This window comes from Carettochelys insculpta, chromosome 1, assembly GCF_033958435.1.
Source record: "Carettochelys insculpta isolate YL-2023 chromosome 1, ASM3395843v1, whole genome shotgun sequence".
Taxonomy (NCBI): Eukaryota; Metazoa; Chordata; order Testudines; family Carettochelyidae; genus Carettochelys; species Carettochelys insculpta.
Window position 1 is genome coordinate 303,794,261 of NC_134137.1, and position 21,354 is coordinate 303,815,614.

The following is a 21,354-nucleotide window of genomic DNA, read 5'->3' on the forward strand; positions in this document are numbered from 1 at the left end:
TTGTTTTTGAAGATACAGACTAACTCAGCTACCTCTCTGATAGCCAATACAATACATGATACACAATGCACATAGCCAACAAAAGCACGTGTAAAAGGCAATATTACTATTTCACCAGGATAAATTTCAAGTGATCTAGTATGATAAGCAGTGATATGCAAACATTACAGAACTTCCTATGTGACCAAGGTACTTTTAGCTAACTAATCTGCTAATTATTAAATTGTGGGTACGTCTACACTAGGAACTAATGTCAAAGTTAACTTCGAAGTTAGGCACTACTTCAGAGTAGCCAGCAGAGAGTTTACACACATTTTTCTCTTGCCTCAAAGTTAACTTTGAAGTACGGAGCCCAACTTCAAAGTCCTTACTCCATTCCCAGGAATGGAGAGGTGCCTGACTTCAAAGTTTAACTTTAATGTAGGGTGTGTGTAGGTGCTCAGCTTCCAGTTCCTTATTTTGAAGTACACAACTTCTAATTTCTTTTTGTAGTGTAGCAGACTTGGCCTGTGAGTACTGTGGGTCATGAAATGAGTCTTCTCTACAGTTCCCATTCTGCAATCAGGTCTACGTGGGCTGAAGCCGACACTCAGGCAGAGCCCCACCAATTTCAATAGAGCAATGCATGACTGCAAAGATTGGCTTGAACAGATCAGATTCTGGGAGCAGGGCCTATATTTGCAAATTGTTATGTAAACATATATCTTCAGGCAAAAAAATCCCTGAATCTAGTAAGTGATAACTAGAAAATTATGCCATATATGTAAGATTTCATTCTTTGTACTTTGCTATACATCTTACATTTCTTTTTATGAGTACAAAAATCTATTAAGGAAAATTATGTTTTCTTTGTATTTTACATTACACACAGTTTATATGTAATAAAAGAAGGAGCATATAGATTATAGACACTCCTGAATTATATGGACATAAACAATTGAAATGCATGTCCTGGTTCATGAAAAGAATTCCTCAGCACTATAATTATACAACATCTTTATTAATGACCTGGATGAGGGACTGGATTGCACCCTCAGCAAGTTTGTGGATGACGCAAAACTAGGGGGAGAGGTAGATACATTGGAGGGTAGAGAGAGAATCCAGAGGGACCTGGATAAATTGGAGGACTGGGCAAAAAGAAATCAGATGCGGTTCAATAAGGAGAAGTGTAGAGTCCTGCACCTGGGATGGAAGAATCCCAAATATTGTTACAGGCTGGGGACTGACTGGCTCAGCAGCAGTACGATGGAAAGGGACTAGGGGTTATGGTGGATGAAAGGCTGTAAATGAGTAAACAGTGTGCCCTTGTAGCCAAGAAGGCTAACGGCATACTGGGGTGCATTAGGAGGAGCATTTTGAGCAGATCTAGAGAAGTAGTTATTCCTCTTTAGTCGGCACTGGTGAGGCCACATGTGGAATATTGTGTCCAGTTTTGGGCCCCCCAGGATAAAAAGGATGTGGATTTGCTGGAGCAGGTTCAGCGAAGGGCAACAAAAATGATTAAGGGTCTGGAGCACAAGACCTATGAGGATAGGCTGAGGGATTTGGGCTTTTTTAGTTTACAAAAGAGAAGACTTAGAGGTGATTTAATAGCAGCCTTCAACTTCCTGAAGGGGAGCTCTAAAAAGGAGGGTGAGAAACTGTTCTCAGTGGTGTCAGATGGCAGAACAAGGAGAAAGGTTGGAAGTTGAAGAGGGAGAGGTGTAGGTTAGATATTAGGAAAAACTTCTTCATCAGGTGGGTCGTGAAGCATTGGAATGCGTTGCCTAGAGAGGTGGTGGATTCTCCATCCCTTGGGGGTTTTAAGTGTTGGCTGGACAAGGTCCTGGCTGGGATGACTTAGTGGGGGTTGATCCTGCTTGAAGCAGGGGCCTGGACTAGATGACCTCCTGAGGTCCCTTCCAGCCCTGTGATTCTGTGATTCTGTGATGAAGGAGTAACAGAACATGAGGCACTATTCTATGCTTACTTATGGCAACACTACCTTCTGCTTTTCATTATTGCACAAAAGTGTTGAAAATATGTATGTATCACTAGGCACATGTAATTTCATTTTGCATCCTAGAACAATAAAAAAATTATTCTGCATGAAATTTACCCTTTTTCTTGCTATTCTATTAATGTGCTTAATAGCACAAATTCTCCTTGAGGCGCACAGGAATTTTGGAATTGTAGGATACCACACATTTAATTTCAAGGTGAAGATTGCATTTATCCCTTTAGTAGTATGATAAAAAACAAAATAATCTGGTGATGAGGAGAGGGTGAAAAAATATAACATTTACTGTAAGACTGGTTTAATCTTTTATGATACACTAAAGAAAAGTAAGTGCATTTCTCTGTACTGAAATATGCAAAAATTATATAAAAAGAAACTTACCTGAATGAAAATTCCTGAATTATTTTTGTAATAAACTGAATAATATTGTATAATCCCATTAGGCTTTTGAGGAGGGGACCAGATAATAATTATTGATGATGCAGTCAGGTTTCTGTACGTGACATCTTTTGGTGGATCACTTGGTGCTAGAATAATATTGAAATTTAGCTTACATAATATAAACTTCTTTGCTTTTTATTTCACATGATTTGACTTTATAAACTTGAAAAAAATCCTGTCTTAAATCAAATATTTTTGTGAAATTATTGATTATCATACAGCTTCTGTTTCTGGAGAAGGTGGGAATGTATCAGAAATGAATAATGGGTACAACATCTTCTGAAAGCCCTCATTTTCAGACATTTGTTTTTCAGAGATTCGAAGATGTAAGTTTGCATGCACAAATCTAAGCTTATAAACACTGTGCACCTGTGCAGTTTGACATTTATAAGGGGGGGCCTGGAAGGAACTTTTCCCTTTCCACCATATTGCATTGATGCCGTTTGCTTTTTGGTTTTTTTTTCTTTCCTTCCTGACAGCAGGCTCAGGTGGGCCTGTTGATGCAGAATACAATGGGTGGTAAGCCATACATTGCAACTCATTTTTTAAGTGTATAGCAGATGTTCAGTGCAGGTACTCCATAAAAGGAGACATACAGTAACTGAAAAGTGTCTTGGGGAAAGGACTTAATGGAGAGGTGCTGAGTAATTCAGCAAGCTGAGGGTACCTGGGACTCCTGTGATTGATATGGAATGGAGCCAGCCACTCTCCCCGCCCCCTGTGGCCCCCCCCTCCCGGTGTTTGTAGGGGCCTGGCAATGGATCTACTAGAGGAAACTGGGTAGGAAAGGAGCTGGTAGAGGCACTCCCCTCCCTGCTTAATTACTGGACAAAACAATTGAGGATGACCGGCATGTACATGTAATCTTCTCGGTAGTCCCAGACATTTAATAATAAAGTTGCGTCCCACATCAAAAGCCTCCTCTCTTTCTTTGGGAACACCCAGACAATCAATACAGCAAGGGAACTGTAAGATGGTTCTATTCTAGCTCACACTATCACTCACTGAAGTACTGATCCTATAAATGACTATGTGCAACTAAGGGCATATTCAGAGCCAAATCTTGGCCAAAGAGGCTCCACAGAGATGCAGAGACACATGTACGCATTTAACTGAAGGATGGGTACTTAAGTTTTTGTGGAAGAATTGTAAATGTTGGTGACAGAGCTAGACAGGAAGTAGCTTCAATTTCAAAGCTAAGTATATAGTGTTGCCTCCTAGAAAAAAGACCTTTCATTTCTGAAGTACATAAAATTCACTGGGATCAAATCAGCTTGGAAACCCATAACGCCATGTTTCTAAAAGTGCTTTCAGAGAACAACCACTTTATCTCTGTGTTTGTGAGAGACACTCAAATTGTGTAGGCTTTTCTTCTCAGTACTATAGTCACAGCTTGATAGAGATAAGGGCAATAAAATCAAACACTCTTAATTTGAAAGAGCAAAATAAAAAGCCTTTTAAATTTAAATGGCTTGCAGGGAAATATAGTGCTCTATTTGATGAAGAGACATTACACTGCCTTTGGAAAGTTATTATATAGTTTGAATGTCTCTTTGGACAATCAAATCCAAGCTTTCAGCTAAGATATTTTACATATTTAAATAAGGTTGACACAAATTCATGGATGCAACTATATATTATTTTCATGATTTATTATGCATCAACTTACCTCCTTCAGAAGTTCTGAAGCTTATAATGGTACTATTTATATTTCCATCCCCAAATCTGGTACTTGTGGTTACATAAACTTTGTATTCATTGTTATTTTCTAGGTCTGTGAATATCAATGATGTTTCTGTTACGTTAGTACTTCTTTTTGACATTGTATTCCTAAAGAAAGAAAAAGCATCATATATTTACATTTTTCTGATAAAACTATGGGCTAATGTAATACTTTTTATTAAAAATACAACAGAAAATACTAAATCAAATACAGAAACTCATACAATAGAAATGGAACTTTCATGAATTGTAAATACTTTGTATTATTCAAAAATTATCACAGTCTTGTTTTTAAAAAGGCACTTCTCACAAATCTTGCAAGAAACAAGACTTAGCCAAAGCTACAGAAATTCATTAGAGCTGGATAGTCAGCACAACTGAAACCAATATTTTCTTAAATTCCTGTAACTTATTAATATTATATTTCTTGCAAGATAAACATTAAGAATAATTATTTTTGAACTACTAGATCACATATGAGTTTTTTCCTGTGGCTCCCTGGCTTCGTTCTGTGAAAAAATAAATTCCTGAATTTTCTACAGCTAATGTAATACATGTAATAGAATGTTTAGACAGGTTTGCTTCTACACTGTTAAATGGCCTGCATTCGCTATCTTTACCTCCATACATGTTATTCGGAAGTTCTGGCAATACTTATTTCCACTGGAAAATGTTGCCCTTAAGAAAAGTTGTAGTTCCATAGTTTGTTTGCCGTAATAGCCCCAGTAATTATTTGCGATGATTTTATAACAACCAAAAGTGTTCTGAATAATTTAAAAGTCCAAGGGTGAATTGAAATCCTGGCTCCACTGAAGTCAGTAGGAGTTTTCATCCTAGGTCCTTACCTCAAGGAGCTAATACCAATCTGATTTTAGATGTGAGAGGTCTGTGAGGACCAGACACAGAAGGGAGGAGTTGGAGACGGTAAGGACTAAGATTACATCAGTGAAATTCTGTGATTACTTAATTTCAGCCTCTGCAGATCTGGATGGTTCAATTAAGTTATTGGAAATGATGATTAATGACACATTCTATGGTAATCACAGATATATTACATCTCCAGGAAGGATTTGAAAGAAGAGGAAGCTCATTGATCTTGAATATCTTTAGATCTTTAAACACAGTATCCACCAAAGCCATATTCTTTAACATGAGGGAGATCTTTCTGTGCTACAACTTCTTCCACGGTTCAAAGTTCTCCACAGATGCAGATGACATTAGTTCCTGCTGGCACAGTGTAATGAGGGGCGGAAAGCCAGTATGTAATCTACTGGAGAGTGGGGATTATTTGTGTCAACTACCTCACTATTTTAAAGCAGAAGTTCATAACTATGAAAAAAAGATAAAACAGCTACCACTCAGAGAAACTTTCAGATCACGTTTAAAAATAAAAAGTGCATGCTTAGTTGCAGTATATATCCTCAGCTGCAACACTGTGTCCTTTTCCATACATAATTTACATTGCTTGCTATGAATTTCTGTAGCTACTTGCCCCTATGCATTGGGCACAGCAACAAAAGGACACCACATGAATACAATAAATAACTGTAATCGTCAATCAAAATAAACACGTCAACACGTGGCAAAACCCAGTAAAGGCACTATACAGGGTTTACAAATGGAAGAGATGACATATCTTTAGAACAAGCAGTGCTTAGGAGAGGAAAGTGAAAATAAATTTTAACTGGGATTGAAAATGACAATAGTCTATTTTTGAAAGAGGAGGAGACAGATTCCAAGAGGCAAAATAAGCAAATAAAAAATATCCAGCTCTTCTAATGAGTGCTATAATAGAGTTGAGAAGAAGATAGGTAAGTAACAAAGTAATGGGAAGAGCTGAAGTAGCAGGATACATGAGGTGCACAAAATATCATGCTAGCTGGTACTCCTGCTATTACAACTCCTTGTTTACTCAGCCCACTGACTGGGAGCTGAAACCTTTTTAATTGGTTCTTAGCCATCTAAATCCTGTCAGTACGATGTTTGCCCATATCAGCTTTAAATATTAGCAAACTTCAGACAATAGTAACTCCACCATGCATCTTCTAGGGGCTTCATGTCAGTCCCAAGCCTGGATAAAAGAGAAGGACTGGTCAGATGAATGTCGATGCATTGATCACAAAACAATAATACTAATGAAATCTGATGCCAGTACAACTACCTGATAAAAGATGCTGGCTCAGACATTGCCTGGATAAATAAGGCCCATGTTACCAAATAAGTGATCAGGTTTGATAAGCTGGCTACTGAAAGAAAATTACAACTAACTAAGTTCTTAGCAAAAGAGCTGAAGGAGCATTGTTAGGATCACACTGATGGGTGCAAGAATGATGGTAATGAGATTCGAAGCAAAACCGTTCAACTTCTTGGTCGTTCAGGCGTATGTTCCCATGCTGAACAGCATGGGGGAAGAGATTGAGCAATTCTGTAAAGACTTGACAAAAATGCTGGAGGAGATACTGAAGAGAGATGTGTCAATCATCAGAGGAAATTGGAATGTGAAAGTTGGAACAGATAATGAAGGTTGGAAGAAAGTCATGGGAAGGTTTGGATACAGAGAAAGAAACGAACAAAGCAAGAAACTTCTAGAGTGTGCAACAGAGCAGAAGGTGGTGATCTGTAACATGACATTCCAACAAAAGGACTGTAGGAAGTGGACATGGTGATTGAACGATGGGAAGTCCAAGAACATGATAGACATGATTTTGCTGAGAAGACTGGTAACATCAGTACAGCAGTGCTGAATATTCTGAGGAGATGATACGGACTCCGACCACAGCCTGGTGATTGTGATCATCAAGATACAATTGAAGACAAAGGATAAGATACATTTCAACAAAGGAAGAGACATGGCAAGACTAGGTGACAAAGAAATAGGGAATGCATACAGACAACCACTCAAAGGCTACGTCTACACTAGCCCCAAACTTCAAAATGGCCACGCAAATGGCCATTTCGAAGTTTACTAATGAAGCACTGAAATGCATATTCAGTGCTTCATTAGCATGCGGGCGGCCGCGGCACTTCAAAATTGACGTGCCTCGCTGCCGTGCGGCTCATCCCAACGGGGCTCCTTTTCGAAAGGACCCCACCTACTTCGAAGTCTCCTTATTCCCATCAGCTCATGGGAATAAGGGGACTTCGAAGTAGGCAGGATCCTTTTGAAAAGGAGCCCCATTGGGACGAGCTGCGCGGCGGCGAGTCGCGTCAATTTCGAAGTGCCACGGCCGCCCGCATGCTAATGAAGCGCTGAATATGCATTTCAGTGCTTCATTACTGAACTTCGAAATGGCCATTTGCGTGGCCATTTTGAAGTTTGGGGCTAGTGTAGACATGGCCAAAGAGAAGATCAGGAATGCAGGCACAGAGAAGGACCTAGATAAGACAGTTGAAGGGATAGCCATGGTGATAAAAGAGGCTATTGAGCAGATGGTTTTGGAAGAACAGAAGATCAATAAGAAGTGAATTATGTAGGAGACACACTGAAGTTGGTCCAAGAGAAGAGAGCACTGAAGATCAGAAGGGATATTTCCAAGAGGGCAGAACAGCACTATGGAGTGAAATGTAATCAGGTTAGGAAAGTGCCCAGAATGGATAAGGTAAAGTGGTTAGAGGAGCAGTGTGAAGATATTGAGAGGTATTGTGGTGAGTGTAAAATGAGGGAGGCATATAAGATGATCGGGAATATTAATAGGAAGTGGCAACCAAAGCAAATGGCAATCCAAGTTGAGAATGACAAGGTGCTCATGAACAAGGAGAAGATTGTGCATTGATGGACAAGATATTGCTCTGATCTATACAAAGCACAGTTGCACCCGAGTGTCTCAGAGAGACTGATCAAAGAACTGAAAAAGATATGAACACCAAGCATCAAGAGCAAGACTGCTATTTTGAAGGAGGAAGTAGAAACAGCAGTGAGATGACTAAAGAACAACAAGAGCCCTGGAAATTATAAGCTCACTGGACAGATGATGAAATATGGTGGAAAAAGTATGATTCAGGAAATACACCGACTATGTAATATAGCTTGGAAAGAAGGGAAAGCACCTAAGGAATGGACGAGTTCCATGCTAGTAACAATACAGAAGAAAGGATGTGCTTTGGAGTGCAAGAACTGCAGAACAATTGCCCTAATGAGTCATCTAGGCAAGGTGCTGATGATGATACTGATGGAGAGGCTGAGTTTGCAGATAGAAGAACATCTAGCAGATAAGCAAGCAGGATTCAGGAAAGATAGAAGTACCATACAGCAGATATTGAAACTAAGAATAATAGTGAAGAAAGCTCCACGAAAGAACAAAAACATTTACAATTGCTTCATCGATTTTCAGAAGGCATTTGACAGGATGGATCAGAAAGTGACTGGGGCAGTGTTGGAGTCATATGGGGTGGATAGCAGACTGATACGGTTGTTGAAGGATATCAGTGACAATGCTGAGGAAGCAGTGAGAATGTGCGGAGATTTGGGAAGTTGGTTTAGAACAAGTAGAGGTATGAGACAACGAGATCCGATATCACCAAGTATCTTCATGACACACCTAGAGAGAGTGATGGACAAAGTCAAAGGAGAGGTAGAAAGGATATTGGTACACGGGATGAGAATTAGCAATTTGAGATTCATGGAAGATAAAGTGATCATCAAGGAAGATGAAGAGAAGCTAGGTAGAACGGTGCAGGTGCTAAATGAGGAAGGGAAGCTGTACGGGCTGATTATGAACATTGATAAAACAAAGACAATGGTATTTGGAGATGAGGAAATAGCAAGGAAGACCAGCGTAGATGGTATCAAACTAGAGAACATAGAGAAGTTCATGCATCTGGGGAGCAATATGACATATGATCTAGATTGTAAGAAGGAAATAGTGACTAGAACAGTGAAAGCAAGAGCAAGTCTGAAGGAGATGGATAAGATTTGGAAAAGCAAACCAATTAACTTAGGAAGGAAGCTGAGTGTCTTGAAAACATATGTATTCAGCAGCATATTGTATCAATGTGAGACATGGGTGATAACGAAAGATTCAAAGAGAAGGATATTGGCATTTGAGAGGAGTTATTACAGAAAGATCCTGAGAATAGGATAGATGAAGAAGGTCACCAGTGAAGAATTATACAGGAAGATACAGCCGACAGAGAAGTTACCGCAGAAGTTTATGCAATGGAAGATGCAGCTATTCAGGCATATCTGCAGAATGAATGACAAGTGAAAAGTCAAGACCCTGGTATTCAGCATAATGGACAGCTAACCCCACAGAGAATGGATGGATGGTATAGTAGATTGGTGCAGAGCTAGTTTACAGAAACTAAGCCACTCCACACTGGACAGGGAAAGATGGAAGGAAATAGGGAGACATTTGACACTAATGGGTGCTGAGCCCATGGTTGTTCATGATGATGATAAGACAATAGCCTTTGTCTCCTTGTATCATTAATTAGATTCTGAAAGTCTAATTAATATATTAGGATAGGAGATTACCAGTTAATTTAAATATAAACTCATTTTGCAAAATCCCAAACACTTGAAAAATATTTTAGATCTGTGAAAATCATTTTATTCTACAATTTTCCCCTACTCTAGAGTGGTATTTATGTATAAGAAAGGCTAATATTTAAGTAACTTATTAATATTCACTCTCAAAACAAGTGTAATCAAGAAGGCCTGTAAGGAAAATCTTACATTCCTTTTAGATTACAGATTAATATTTATCCTCAGAACCATTTCCAAAAAATCTTACCAGACATAAACTGTGTAATAGAGGATAATTCCATTTGGCTCCAGAGGTGGTTTCCATGACAACTTCACAGTGACACCCGACAACTGTTTTACTGAGAGGAATTGTGGAGGTGAACTAGGAGCTATAAAGTGAGAATGCAGAACACCAGAATTTGTTAAACAGCTAAGACCTGTGCCATTGTTGAGTGGAGGATCTTTAAATAGGATTTTAATTATTCATGCTAGCAAGTGAAATATGGGAGCATACAGGTACAATACCCTTATGAAATGTTGCTAAATTCAAGCATTTTTTACTTTTTCAGTCTGATGATAAAGGAAGATTTTTCATGGCAGTGTTAAAACATCTGTTTCTGTGATTCAATGGAAAAAAATATTTCATGAGAAAACAGAGCAATGGTTTTGTCACACTAATTCACCTACTGTCCAAGTACATTGTTGTAATTTCCCTCTTCTAATAAAAACAAGAGCTTTATAGGTGTGAGTGCTAGTAAAATATAGCAAAATAGTTCCCCTGAGGAGAAGTGGACCTGTAAATAATTACATGAAGCACCAAAATGGGAAAATTGATGAGCATAGCATATCATGAGAGATGATAAAAATGTGGGATACCAGGCACAGTTAAATCTTTTCACTTCATCAAATAAAGAACACATTCATACATTTAACATGTCATGGAAAAAGATATACACATATTCAATGAATGAGACTACTGAAATTCATTCTAAGATGAACATTAGGCAGCAGTATAACCACTAAATATTGAAATATCATAGCTAAATAAAATATTATGATACATTTTCATGTGTCTATTAAAATATTTTAAAGTTCATAGAAATGTTGCTGTGACGAAAGTGTATCCATATGTCTGTTTAGTAATAATGCTTTTTTTAAATTAATGTACTATAAAAGAAGTAAACCTTTTTTTAAAACAGGCAAAAATATTGCACTGTGCTGTACTGTTAACATTACGTTTGTTTTTCAAATTAAACCAAACAGCATCATGTACTAAAAATTCAGGTCATGGCTGTGGTCATGCATGGAAATTGAGAACATAAGCATAGCTATTAGCAAATCTGTGAGGCATTTGGTCTGATGCTCTGAACAGTGCGTACCTTTCAGTAAGACACATGTGGCGCATTATAAATATTTGTTTTGCTCTTCCTTTAATTACACTGTCTTTCTCAACCAGAGGACAGCATATTTTTTTAGAACATCTTGCTCTCTGTACATTTTAAAGAAATCTTAATTTTGCCTGAGCAAATGAGTTCAGTGAATGCCTGTATACATTGTTAATAAATGCTGACAGCCGTATCTAGTGTTTACTTGTTCTATTATCCTCTGTAACACTACAGTAAAAGTTTGTCAAATACTGAATGTTGCATCTCTCTGGCATGTCTTGATCCAAAGATATTATTAGTCTTTAACTCATATAGGCTACGTCTACATGTGAAGCCAACATCGAAATAGCTTATTTCGATGTAGCAACATCGAAATAGGCTATTTCGATGAAGAACGTCTACACGTCCTCCAGGGCTGGCAACGTCGATGTTCATCTTCGACATTGCGTGGCACCACATCGAAATAGGCGCTGCGAGGGAATGTCTACACGCCAAAGTAGCACACATCGAAATAAGGGTGCCAGGCACAGCTGCAGACAGGGTCACAGGGCGGACTCAACAGCAAGACGCTCCCTTAAAGGGCCCCTCCCAGACACAGTTGCACTAAACAACACAAGATACACAGAGCCGACAACTGGTTGCAGACCCTGTGCATGCAGCATGGATCCCCAGCTGCCGCAGCAACAGCCAGAAGCCCTGGGCTAAGGGCTGCTGCCCACGGTGACCATAGAGCCCCGCAGGGGCTGGAGAGAGAGCATCTCTCAACCCCTCAGCTGATGGCCGCCATGGAGGACCCGGCAATTTCGACGTTGCGGGATGCGGATCGTCTACACGGTCCCTACTTCGACGTTGAATGTCGAAGTAGGGCGTTATTCTGATCCCCTCATGATGTTAGCGACTTCGACGTCTCGCCGCCTAACGTCGAAGTTAACTTCGAAATAGTGCCCGACGCGTGTAGCCGTGACGGGCGCTATTTCGAAGTTAGTGCCGCTACTTCGAAGTAGCATGCACGTGTAGACACAGCTATAGAGTCCTTATTCAGATAACCAACTCTTTAGTAAAATACAAAGCAAATGTTCAAGCTAAAGAAAAACATTTTAAACAAATGGCATGATTTTAAATAATTGAACTGTTTTGATGTACTATAGAAACATTAATACTGAGCAATGTAACATGGTACAGATTGTGGATGAAACCATCTGGCCACTCTGGGGCTAAGTCTACACTAGCTAGTTTTTCTTTCAAAAATTCTGCAGAGCATCTTCACACAAAATGCAATCTTTTAACAGTAAATTGGAAGACCGCAGGCGGCACTTATCTGGCGGCCATCTTCCACTTCTGGATGAGGAAGAATGCCTTTTTCCAAAAGATTCTTTTCGAAAAAAAAAGTGTGTAGATGCCCTGGGGGCCTCATTTTCAAAACATCAGTCCTGATGGTACTGAGTCTTTCAATTTATGGTGTTTCCTGCCCTGTTCTTTTGAAAGAGTGGGTGGGGTTTGGCTGCTTTCTATCGAAAGAGCAGATCGATTTTTGATCTGGTTTTTTTTGTCATGATGTTTCAAAAGAAGTTTTTTTGGTAGAGAGCTTCCAAAAAAACCTCTTTCAAAAGACCGTTGTAGTGTAGCCCTAGCCTGGGAGTTTTGCAAAGATGCATAATCACAGCACTCCCGGACGAATTGTGTCTAATGCAAGCATAATGCTTCTCTTGGGCAGAGAGGGAGCATAGACACTACGCTCTCCTTAAATAAAGCATAGTGTACAGTCTGATAATGCAGAGCCAACTCTGCTGGCTAGTATGGAGGGAAATGCCTGGGCTCTACTTTTGACCCCACCATGCTCATTTTGAGAGTTTGGTGCCATTAAGTATGTCTTTTAAGCATTAACACAATACTAATAACTGTAACTATAAATTCATCTATTTAGACAAATATAATATGCCACTCCAAGCACAAGAACTCTTGACTATTGCAGACCCATATTTGGGGAGGAACAGGGAAAGCTGTCTGTGAATTCTCCCTTCTTCTACTTCTCCACCCAACCAGAGAGAAACTCCATCTGACTCACTTCCTGCCTGTCCATAATAGGCAAAAATAGTAACAGTAAATTAAGGGTTCTTAAAAATGGAAGACACTGATATTTTTGCAGGCCTAAGTTATTAAAAGAGAAGTAGTGTTGCTTTTCAAATACATAACTTTGGTGATTTGACATAATTCATACTGACTGAGGTATTAAAGAATGAAGATCCATTGTATCTAAATGGGATGTACCTATATAAAAGTGTCATATACATTGAACAGAGAAGGATCTCTGCAACAACGTTTAAGACTTGTCCACTGAAAGTGGACAATGATATATTGTAACTTCTTTTCTTACTTACCATCTTCATTAGTCAGTATGTCTACAGGTGCACTATGAACCCCTTCACCCTTGTTGGTACTTGCAGACACCTCAATGGTATATTTGGTGTATTTCTTTAAACCTAGAGAAAGAAAAGTACAAGAAACTAGTTCATAAATTAGAAGGGAGATTTTGGTGGATATTTTAAAAACCTCTAAAGTTAGGCTTTTGAGTGCGTGAGTAGGCATACAATCCCTACTGACCTCCAAGTTGATATTAGATGTGCCAAAAATGCATTAGAAGAATTTTTAATTATTTTTTCCAAGTCCCACAAGACAAAAATATTATCCAATAACACCAAAGATGGGAGACCTATAGTCTGATGTGTCTGATGGACACAGTCCACACGTATAAACTTTTACACAGAAATTATCCTTTTAAACTATTTCAGAAACTGGGACATCAGCAAAATCAGAGCTGTACCTGGAATTAAGTCTCAACTTTATCCTAACCTGAAGTATTTCAATATATTTTAGATGTACAGGAGTGTGAAAGCATCTGTTCTTCTTAATACAGAATTCTGAATAGTCACACAAGTAAAAAATCATGTTTGTCCCACAAAATGGATTATCATGTTTAAAACTAAAGTGTGAAGAATTAAGATGCTGATCCCACAAACACTTACATATATGCTTAATTTTATACATTTGGAGAGTCCCACTGAAGTCCTGAAACTAAATATGAGAGCGTTTGCAGGATCAAGGTCTTAGTATTCCCAATAAGCACTAAGTTTAGTGTCAATCTCTCTGCTTGAAAAGTGACCTCTAATGACATTGGCATAATTAACTCAAGGCTGTAAACATTAAGTTTCCAACAAACATTACAGATTTCCTTCAGATTGGAATGTGTCAGCATGAACTACTCAGCATTAACAAACCAGGACACTATCAAGTTTCAGATTGTTAATGAGCTAACCTGTAATAATTACTGTCAGAAGAGTAGTGTTTATGATTCTCAACTCAGTCCCATTAATCCTCCTCAGATATACAGTGTACTGCTGTATAATCCCATTGGGAACAGATGGTGGAAAAAATGATAACTCTACTTCTGTAGATGAGATGTTCCTGTAGGTTATGTTTTCTGGTGCAGTATCAGGAACTGAAAGAAGAAAATTCAGATTTAAAAATAGTCGAGTCAAAATGTTATTCATTAATTAAGCAATTCAAAATACAGTATATTCTAAATATATGATTTTTGTTACTAAAAGCAATAATTTTATATTTTTACAAGTTGAGCTGCAAGATCAAAAACGCATGAAAATGTACTATTAATACATAATGAAACTATCTGGATTATGAGGTGTTTTCTTATGTACAGTCTTTAACTGGTGGAATCCTCTTGACAAATGAGCTAAAGATCTTCCCACTTGCATCCGTCCCTGTGATGCTGAGCTTCCTTCATGTCACCTCAGTACCTATCACCCTGCACTTGGCTCTCTCAAGACCTCTTCACTGATTTGCTGCCAATATTTTAACAAAGGGTTTCCACGAACATTTTTTCCACTTGCCTTTGCTGATCCACATGCTTGTTGGCAATCTTTAAATTTGTTTTCCCATTAAAACAAAAACACCTTTTCCCAGTTCCCAAAACCAGGGCAGAAGGCACCAGCATATGACAACACTGTATAATCATTTTCTGAAGTAAGATATAAATATGTTCGCTTTTCACAGCACTTCTTTCAGTTCGTGCAGTTTGACAAGGTAGAGCAGGGTAAATGGCTTTTAGAGGAGTTCTGGGTATCCTCCATGGGAAGTACAGGGTGAACTTCTCTAATCCAGAACTCTCTCATCTGGCACCATCCGTAATGTGGCACGATTTTAGTTAGTCAGATGACCACATCATGGGTGAGGCCAAGTTTCCCATGGTCCCATAAAGCTTGTTTACAGCCACTAGTCCTGGCTCTCAGTGCTTTGTGCTGTTATTTAGTTGTAATTTAGCCCTAAATGTCTTCTAAGAGCCCAGTAAGCAGTGGAAGTGTCCTGAGGGTGCCAGATTAGAGAGGTTCAACCAGTATTGTGAAAACGTCTGACACTTAATGCAACCCATTGCATTGAAAATAAAAAATATTTGCAATGCATATGTATTTGTGTAAGGAATGTGTCAGCAGGAACTCAATGCTGCTGAAGCCTGGGAGGAATGTGTCTCCCATAGATCATTTGCATGAGAATGCAAAGGTGTGCATATGAGATACCTTGCTGAAGGCTGGGAGGAATGTGTCTCCCAGAGATTATTTGCATGAGAATGCAAAGGTATGCATATATGATACCTTGCAAACAAAGACTGATGGGTAGCAAGGAAGCAATGAGATTTTGTCTATTGTAAACACACTGTTGTAAAATCACAATTTATGCTAACACTCAGCATAAGAATTGTGAAATCTCACCAATGCTTCAAGTCGTTGTGGGCAACAGGGCAGTCATCATAACTGCATAAGACATGGATTACACATTTAAAGCATTGTAAAGCAGAGGGGAAGGGGTATGGGTTAAACTAGCTTGCTGGGTGCCTTGGCCTTGTCTAAGCCTTGGCTATATAGCTATAAGCCTGGCTTGACTAGTCCTCCCCACCTGTTAAAAAGATAGAGCTGGATACTAGTTTTTGTATCTTGTATAAGACTTTACTTTGGCAGATGCTGTGAGCTGAAATCACAGGGTGGCAGCTAAGGCCACTAAGAACTGAAATAACAGGAGTTTTGCCTCAGGCCAAACCCACAGCAGGTAGTGCAACTGGTGGATAGCTGGTAAGAGGTGTGACAGATGGATGGTGTGACTGCTGGATGGCCAGTGTGACCGGTGGATGGCCAGTGTGGCAGCTGGCAAGGAGCAAGCAGAATGCTGGATCAGTGCAAAGGTGGCATTGCCTCAGGTCCCATGAGGGAATGCATCAGCATGAGGTGTCAGGGTCTGCACGGACTGGACCAAGTTGTAAGTCGGGCACTTGAACTGGGGGTATGGAGAAAGTTGGGTGTGTGGACTGGCTGCTTACTGTATTGGACTGGTGAGCCTGAGAGGCCAAAGACATTGCTCAATGCATTTGAGCTGGGACAGTTACTTGAGGATTGGTTATGAACTCTGGGTGTGGTATTTTCCCAAGCTTACGCTAATTGACCTTTCTGCCTCTTTTAATAAAAGTTCTTTTCTACATTCAGATTCTGTGCTTGCGACTGGGGAAGCATTGCCTCTCCGAGGCACCCAGGGGTGTGCAAATTTCCCAGGCTACTGGGTGGAGGCTTGAGCCGGTTCTGTGTGAGATGGATAAAAAAGAACCCCTAGATGTTGAACCCCACCATAGTTACTGCCAACTCCTTCTGGCAGAAAGGTTAGATTTGTATGAGACCCAGAGATGTCACCTTTTTTGTCTAGGAGTATTTGTTAGTATCCAGAGAGGGGCTGAATTCCATCAGCAGCTAAGAAATCATCTTAAACATCCTCATAGTTTAGTTTAGTGGTATGACTTTAACAAGGCTCTCTCAAACACTATAATGTTTCAACAAGTCCCAGATCTCTTCATACTTTCAGTCTTATGCCTTCCTTCCCTCTGACACATTACATTGCTGAAGAACTCATGTAGTGGCGTGGCCCCGGGTGATCTCCTGGCAGGAAAGAAGAGGATTCCGGAAGGAGGATTTCCTTCCAGGAGATCCCCCAGAGGCCATGCCTCACACGCTGTTCTGGAGTCCGGAAGAGCTTCTTCCGGATTCCAAATCATGTGACCTTACGCTAATGTGGCACCGGAAATTTACATCTACACCTCATTAGCATTTTTGGCCTGTTTATTAGCATGCCACTTTTGGGAAAAGTGACATGTGTAGAAATGGTCCAAGAGAGGGGAAGGAGTATCTGAGCGGCCTGAATGGGTTTTTATGAGTGATCTGACCCTGAAATAAATTTGTTTAGTTTAAAGAATGACTGAAGGTTTCCAACATTTTTAATACATATCTATTAATAATACACTTCAAGTATAGGTGTTTTAGGCCAGTTAATAAGTGTATAGCACTCTTTTGAATGTATACCCAATCAGGTAAAATCCTCTGAACGATGCAATATGTTCAGCCAGGAATAGTGGTAAGTAGTAAGTGAAGGAATGACCAGCCAGAAGCTCTTGGACAGTTATTAATTACTGATTTATGTCATCATTAAGACCTTGGTACCTAGGTCCCTCCTGTCTTTTAAAAATAAATAACAGGTGAAATTAGCTGATTTTCAGGTAAGTAAGCACAGAAGAGTTTTACTTTCAGCATATCATATTGTCATGTTTCCCTTCCCAAATGGACATTGGTTACCTACATTTTCCAGTGTGAATGTATAAAGTTTGACACATAACAGCATCAACAAAATGGCCTGTGTTTCAGAGCTGTGGGGTGTTTGTAGCACTTACTAACTTCATATCTTGGTTTCTCCTTTTCCTATTTCGATAAAGATGTCAAAACAATCTACCCTCCTTTTCTTGCAGGGGCTACCATTTGATTTTGCTTCTCCCATATTTTTCAGCATCCCTGATCATTCTGTTCACTCTCATTGTCTTGAGTTCTCCTCCTTCAGATGACCCATTCCATTTTGGCTTTTGTCCTCCCCATTCCACCATAACTTCCCTTATCAAGGTTATTAATGCCTTAATTTTGGCTTCTTACACCATCTCCTGTCTCTCTATATCCATAAGATATCTGTTCAGACCTTCTCTTCGGCTGAGTCTACACTTGCATTCCTATTCCGAAAGAGGCATGCAAATGAGGGAAATTGAAAATGTAAATGAGGCACTGATTTACATATCTGGCACCTCATTTATATATTCTCCTTTCCAAAGAGCTTCTTTTGAAAGAAAAATAGCAGTGTAGCTGCAGGTCTTTTGAAAGTAAACCCCAGCTTCAAAAGAACCCTTCTTCCTGAAACAAAATAGGAAGAAGAGTTCTGTTGAAGATGGGATTTACTTGTGAAAGACCTGCACCTACACTGCTTTTTTTCTTTCAAAAGAAGAGTGTGCAAATGAGATACCAGATATGTAAATCTGTGTCTCATCTGCATTTTCAAATGCCTTTATTTGCACATCTTTCAAAAGAGGAATGCAAGTGTAGACACAGCTCCATTGCCTACACATCAATTATTGAAAATCACCCCTCTTTTATAGTTCTGATTAGAAAAAGGCAAAATAATTTTTTTCAACAAACTGGGGGCCATTTTTAAACAATTTTTTGTGCTCTGGAACTATTTGTGAATTTGTCAAATTGTTTCAGCCAAAAAACAAACGTGAGAAACTGAGAGAGTTACCATGCTTTGTTGAAACTATTGACATTGTTTATGTTGACTTTTTGGTTTGAAATGGCATTTCAAATTCAAATATGGCCAATTTAGAAACAAAGCACCAAAATAAGGGTACAAAATAATTTTAAAACAGTCAAATCAAAACAGAAGACTAAAAAATAATACTTTGGATTGATTGAAATGTTTTGATTGACTTAAATCTAAGTGGAAAACAAAACAAAGCAAGAAAACCTATTGCAAACTGACTAGGAACATTTTGGTTTATTTGAAACAAAAAAGGGATAATTTTTAGATCTTATAAAAATATGCAAAAAATGGCTTGAGTTCAGGTCAAAGAAGATTTTTCTCATCTCTGCTCCTGACTCCCCTCTTCACCTTTATCATTTCATATAGTTCTAGCTGCTTCTCCAGCATCTTCTCTTCGAGGTCCAGTCTCCTAATCCCTCTTCTGCCTCTCTTCTGTACGGCTGGGTCTACACTGCGACTTTCCCAGCAGATCCGTGCTAATAAGCAGCCTTGAAATTGCAAATGGCTGCTCATTAGCATGGTCCCATGGCTCATTAGCATGGCCGCACGAGAGCTTGGTCTTGACAGATGGGGGTGCAGGCAGCAGAGGCTGTGTGGACATGCCCCTGGTGACAAAAGCACCTCTGTCGCCTGAGGCATAAGGGGCTGGCAACAGAGGGGCTTTTTGCTGGCAGGAGCATGTTCACACAGCCTCTTTACTGCTGGCAACCCCTCTGCCGAGATGGAGCTCTCACTCAGCTATGCTAATGAGCCATGTGACCATGCTAATGAGCGACCATTTGCAATTTTCAGGCTGCTCATTAGCATGGATCTGCCATGTCAGGTGCACCAGGTGGACCCAGCCTATGTCTATTGGTATTTCCATTATCCTGCCTGTCTCCTGGGCTTGATTGTTCTCATTCCTTCTCCTCTACCACTTTAATCCCCACCCACTTCTTAACATCTAATCTCTCACTATATCCAGTTGAATTCTTGTGTGATGGAGTGGGGGTGTGTGTGTGAGAGTCAGGATGGATGTGTGTGTGACAGGCAGAGCAGCTCACGGTGGCTAAGGATGACCCCCTGGGACTGTAGCAGGTAACACCTCTGACCTGAACAAAGAGCAGGGAGGAGGCGGGCGGGGGCGGGGTTTGAATCGGAGGCAGCAGTTAGAAGCTTGGGAGAGAGTGGGAAGGCAGCTAGCCTGTGGTGGGGGGAAGCTAGACCCCAGATGGGGCACCCCTCGGGCTCTTCTCCTCAAGATAGGTTGGAACGACTGTCTCTGTCTGCTGTACTGACACCTCTGCACTGAGCTGTGCCTTAGTCGACTAACAAACTTCCCGTTCTACCTGCTGAGTGAGAGTCACTCCTGCCTGTGGACAGGTTGCAGTGCTTGGGGATCCCCAAACTCCATCACACCTTGTTAGTATTGTATCTCCAAAATCCACTCTTCCTTTTGAATACTTACTGCTAAAACACCTTTTCCCTGCAGTAGGTAACTTTCATCTTGACTGCTGTAACCCTCTGTGGCTTCATTTTGCCTCTTCCTTTTCAACATCATCTTTCTCAGCCACTGCTTCAGCCACAGCACCAGCACATGTCTGAATATTTTCACTGATTTCTTTTCTCTTACCACATCATATTCAAGCTCTTTGCACTGAGCAACAATCCTGGCCTTTTGAAATTCTTCCTTTTCTATAAAAATGACTTTCTTTTTATCTTGCGGGCCAGAAGAATTTGTAAAAGGCAGAAACTGCATAAAGCTCTACAATACGTAACAGGGTCCCATTCTACACCTCTTTTCTCATTACCTTCCCCTTCCCACTCCCTACTTAGTCTTTACGCAGGTGAAAGGGGGAAGCATTAGGCTTAAAGACGTGCATTGCAGCAAAATGAACTGGCATGAAATGGCACTACAGGCTAGCAAATGAGGATAAAGTGCAGTATGCTTAAGAAATATACTCACCTGTTTCCGACGTTCTAACAGAGAGGGGAACTGATGACTGATTCCCATGGCCAACTTTAGTGAAAGCCCTTACAGAAATGTTGTAGAGAGTATATGGCTTCATGCCACTTAAAAATATACTTGTAGCTGAAGTATTTTTAATAAATATGTCATGGTCATGATTGTAAAAAACTTCATAATGTGTTATGATCCCATCAGGTTGTTCTGGTGGTGACCATCTCAAGTATATTCCTGTTGCTGTTACATCAAATACCTCTACATTCTGGGGTGGTGAACTTGGTTCTGTAACAGAAGATACCGAATAAAAGATTTTTGAATTATTTAAACTGATCAGATGGTCTCATAAACGTATGTCCCCAGCGTTTAGTCATTTCTAAAGGCAGCTACTTGAGGTTCAGAGTAAAGATGGCAAAATTACACCCACTTCCAAACCATTAATCACTACAGTACAAGCTTTATTATCTGGCCTCCCCATGGAACTGGGAATGATGGACAATAAAATGTGCTGGTTGTTCGAGCTGGAGATGGCAGCATTCCTGCTCTGTCCCCTGGCCAGGCAGCCAACCCCTGTGCACCACTCCTCCCCACCTGCAGTGGGCAGCCAGACCTGTTCTGCTCTCTCCCCCTCCCAACCATGCTGCAGACAGATGGCCCCATAGCAGTCATGGTACCCAGCTCCAGAGAGTCAGCTGGCCCTGCAGCAGTTGTGGCAGTT

The 21,354-nt window shown here is 40.1% G+C and overlaps 1 protein-coding gene across 3 annotated transcripts in view; it reads right to left on the minus strand.

Moving 5' to 3' along the window:
• Positions 1 to 21,354, minus strand: part of PTPRQ (protein tyrosine phosphatase receptor type Q) — a 220,786-nt gene that overhangs the window by 111,361 nt on the left and 88,071 nt on the right. For all 3 annotated transcript variants that reach the window (XM_075012304.1, XM_075012297.1, XM_075012312.1), the window contains exons 31-36: positions 20,640 to 20,921; positions 14,325 to 14,507; positions 13,390 to 13,491; positions 9,895 to 10,015; positions 4,110 to 4,270; positions 2,381 to 2,526 (exon numbers count right to left, since the gene is read on the minus strand). In XM_075012304.1, the coding sequence (XP_074868405.1) occupies positions 2,381 to 2,526; positions 4,110 to 4,270; positions 9,895 to 10,015; positions 13,390 to 13,491; positions 14,325 to 14,507; positions 20,640 to 20,921 (995 nt within the window). The remainder of the gene's footprint in view (positions 1 to 2,380; positions 2,527 to 4,109; positions 4,271 to 9,894; positions 10,016 to 13,389; positions 13,492 to 14,324; positions 14,508 to 20,639; positions 20,922 to 21,354) is intronic.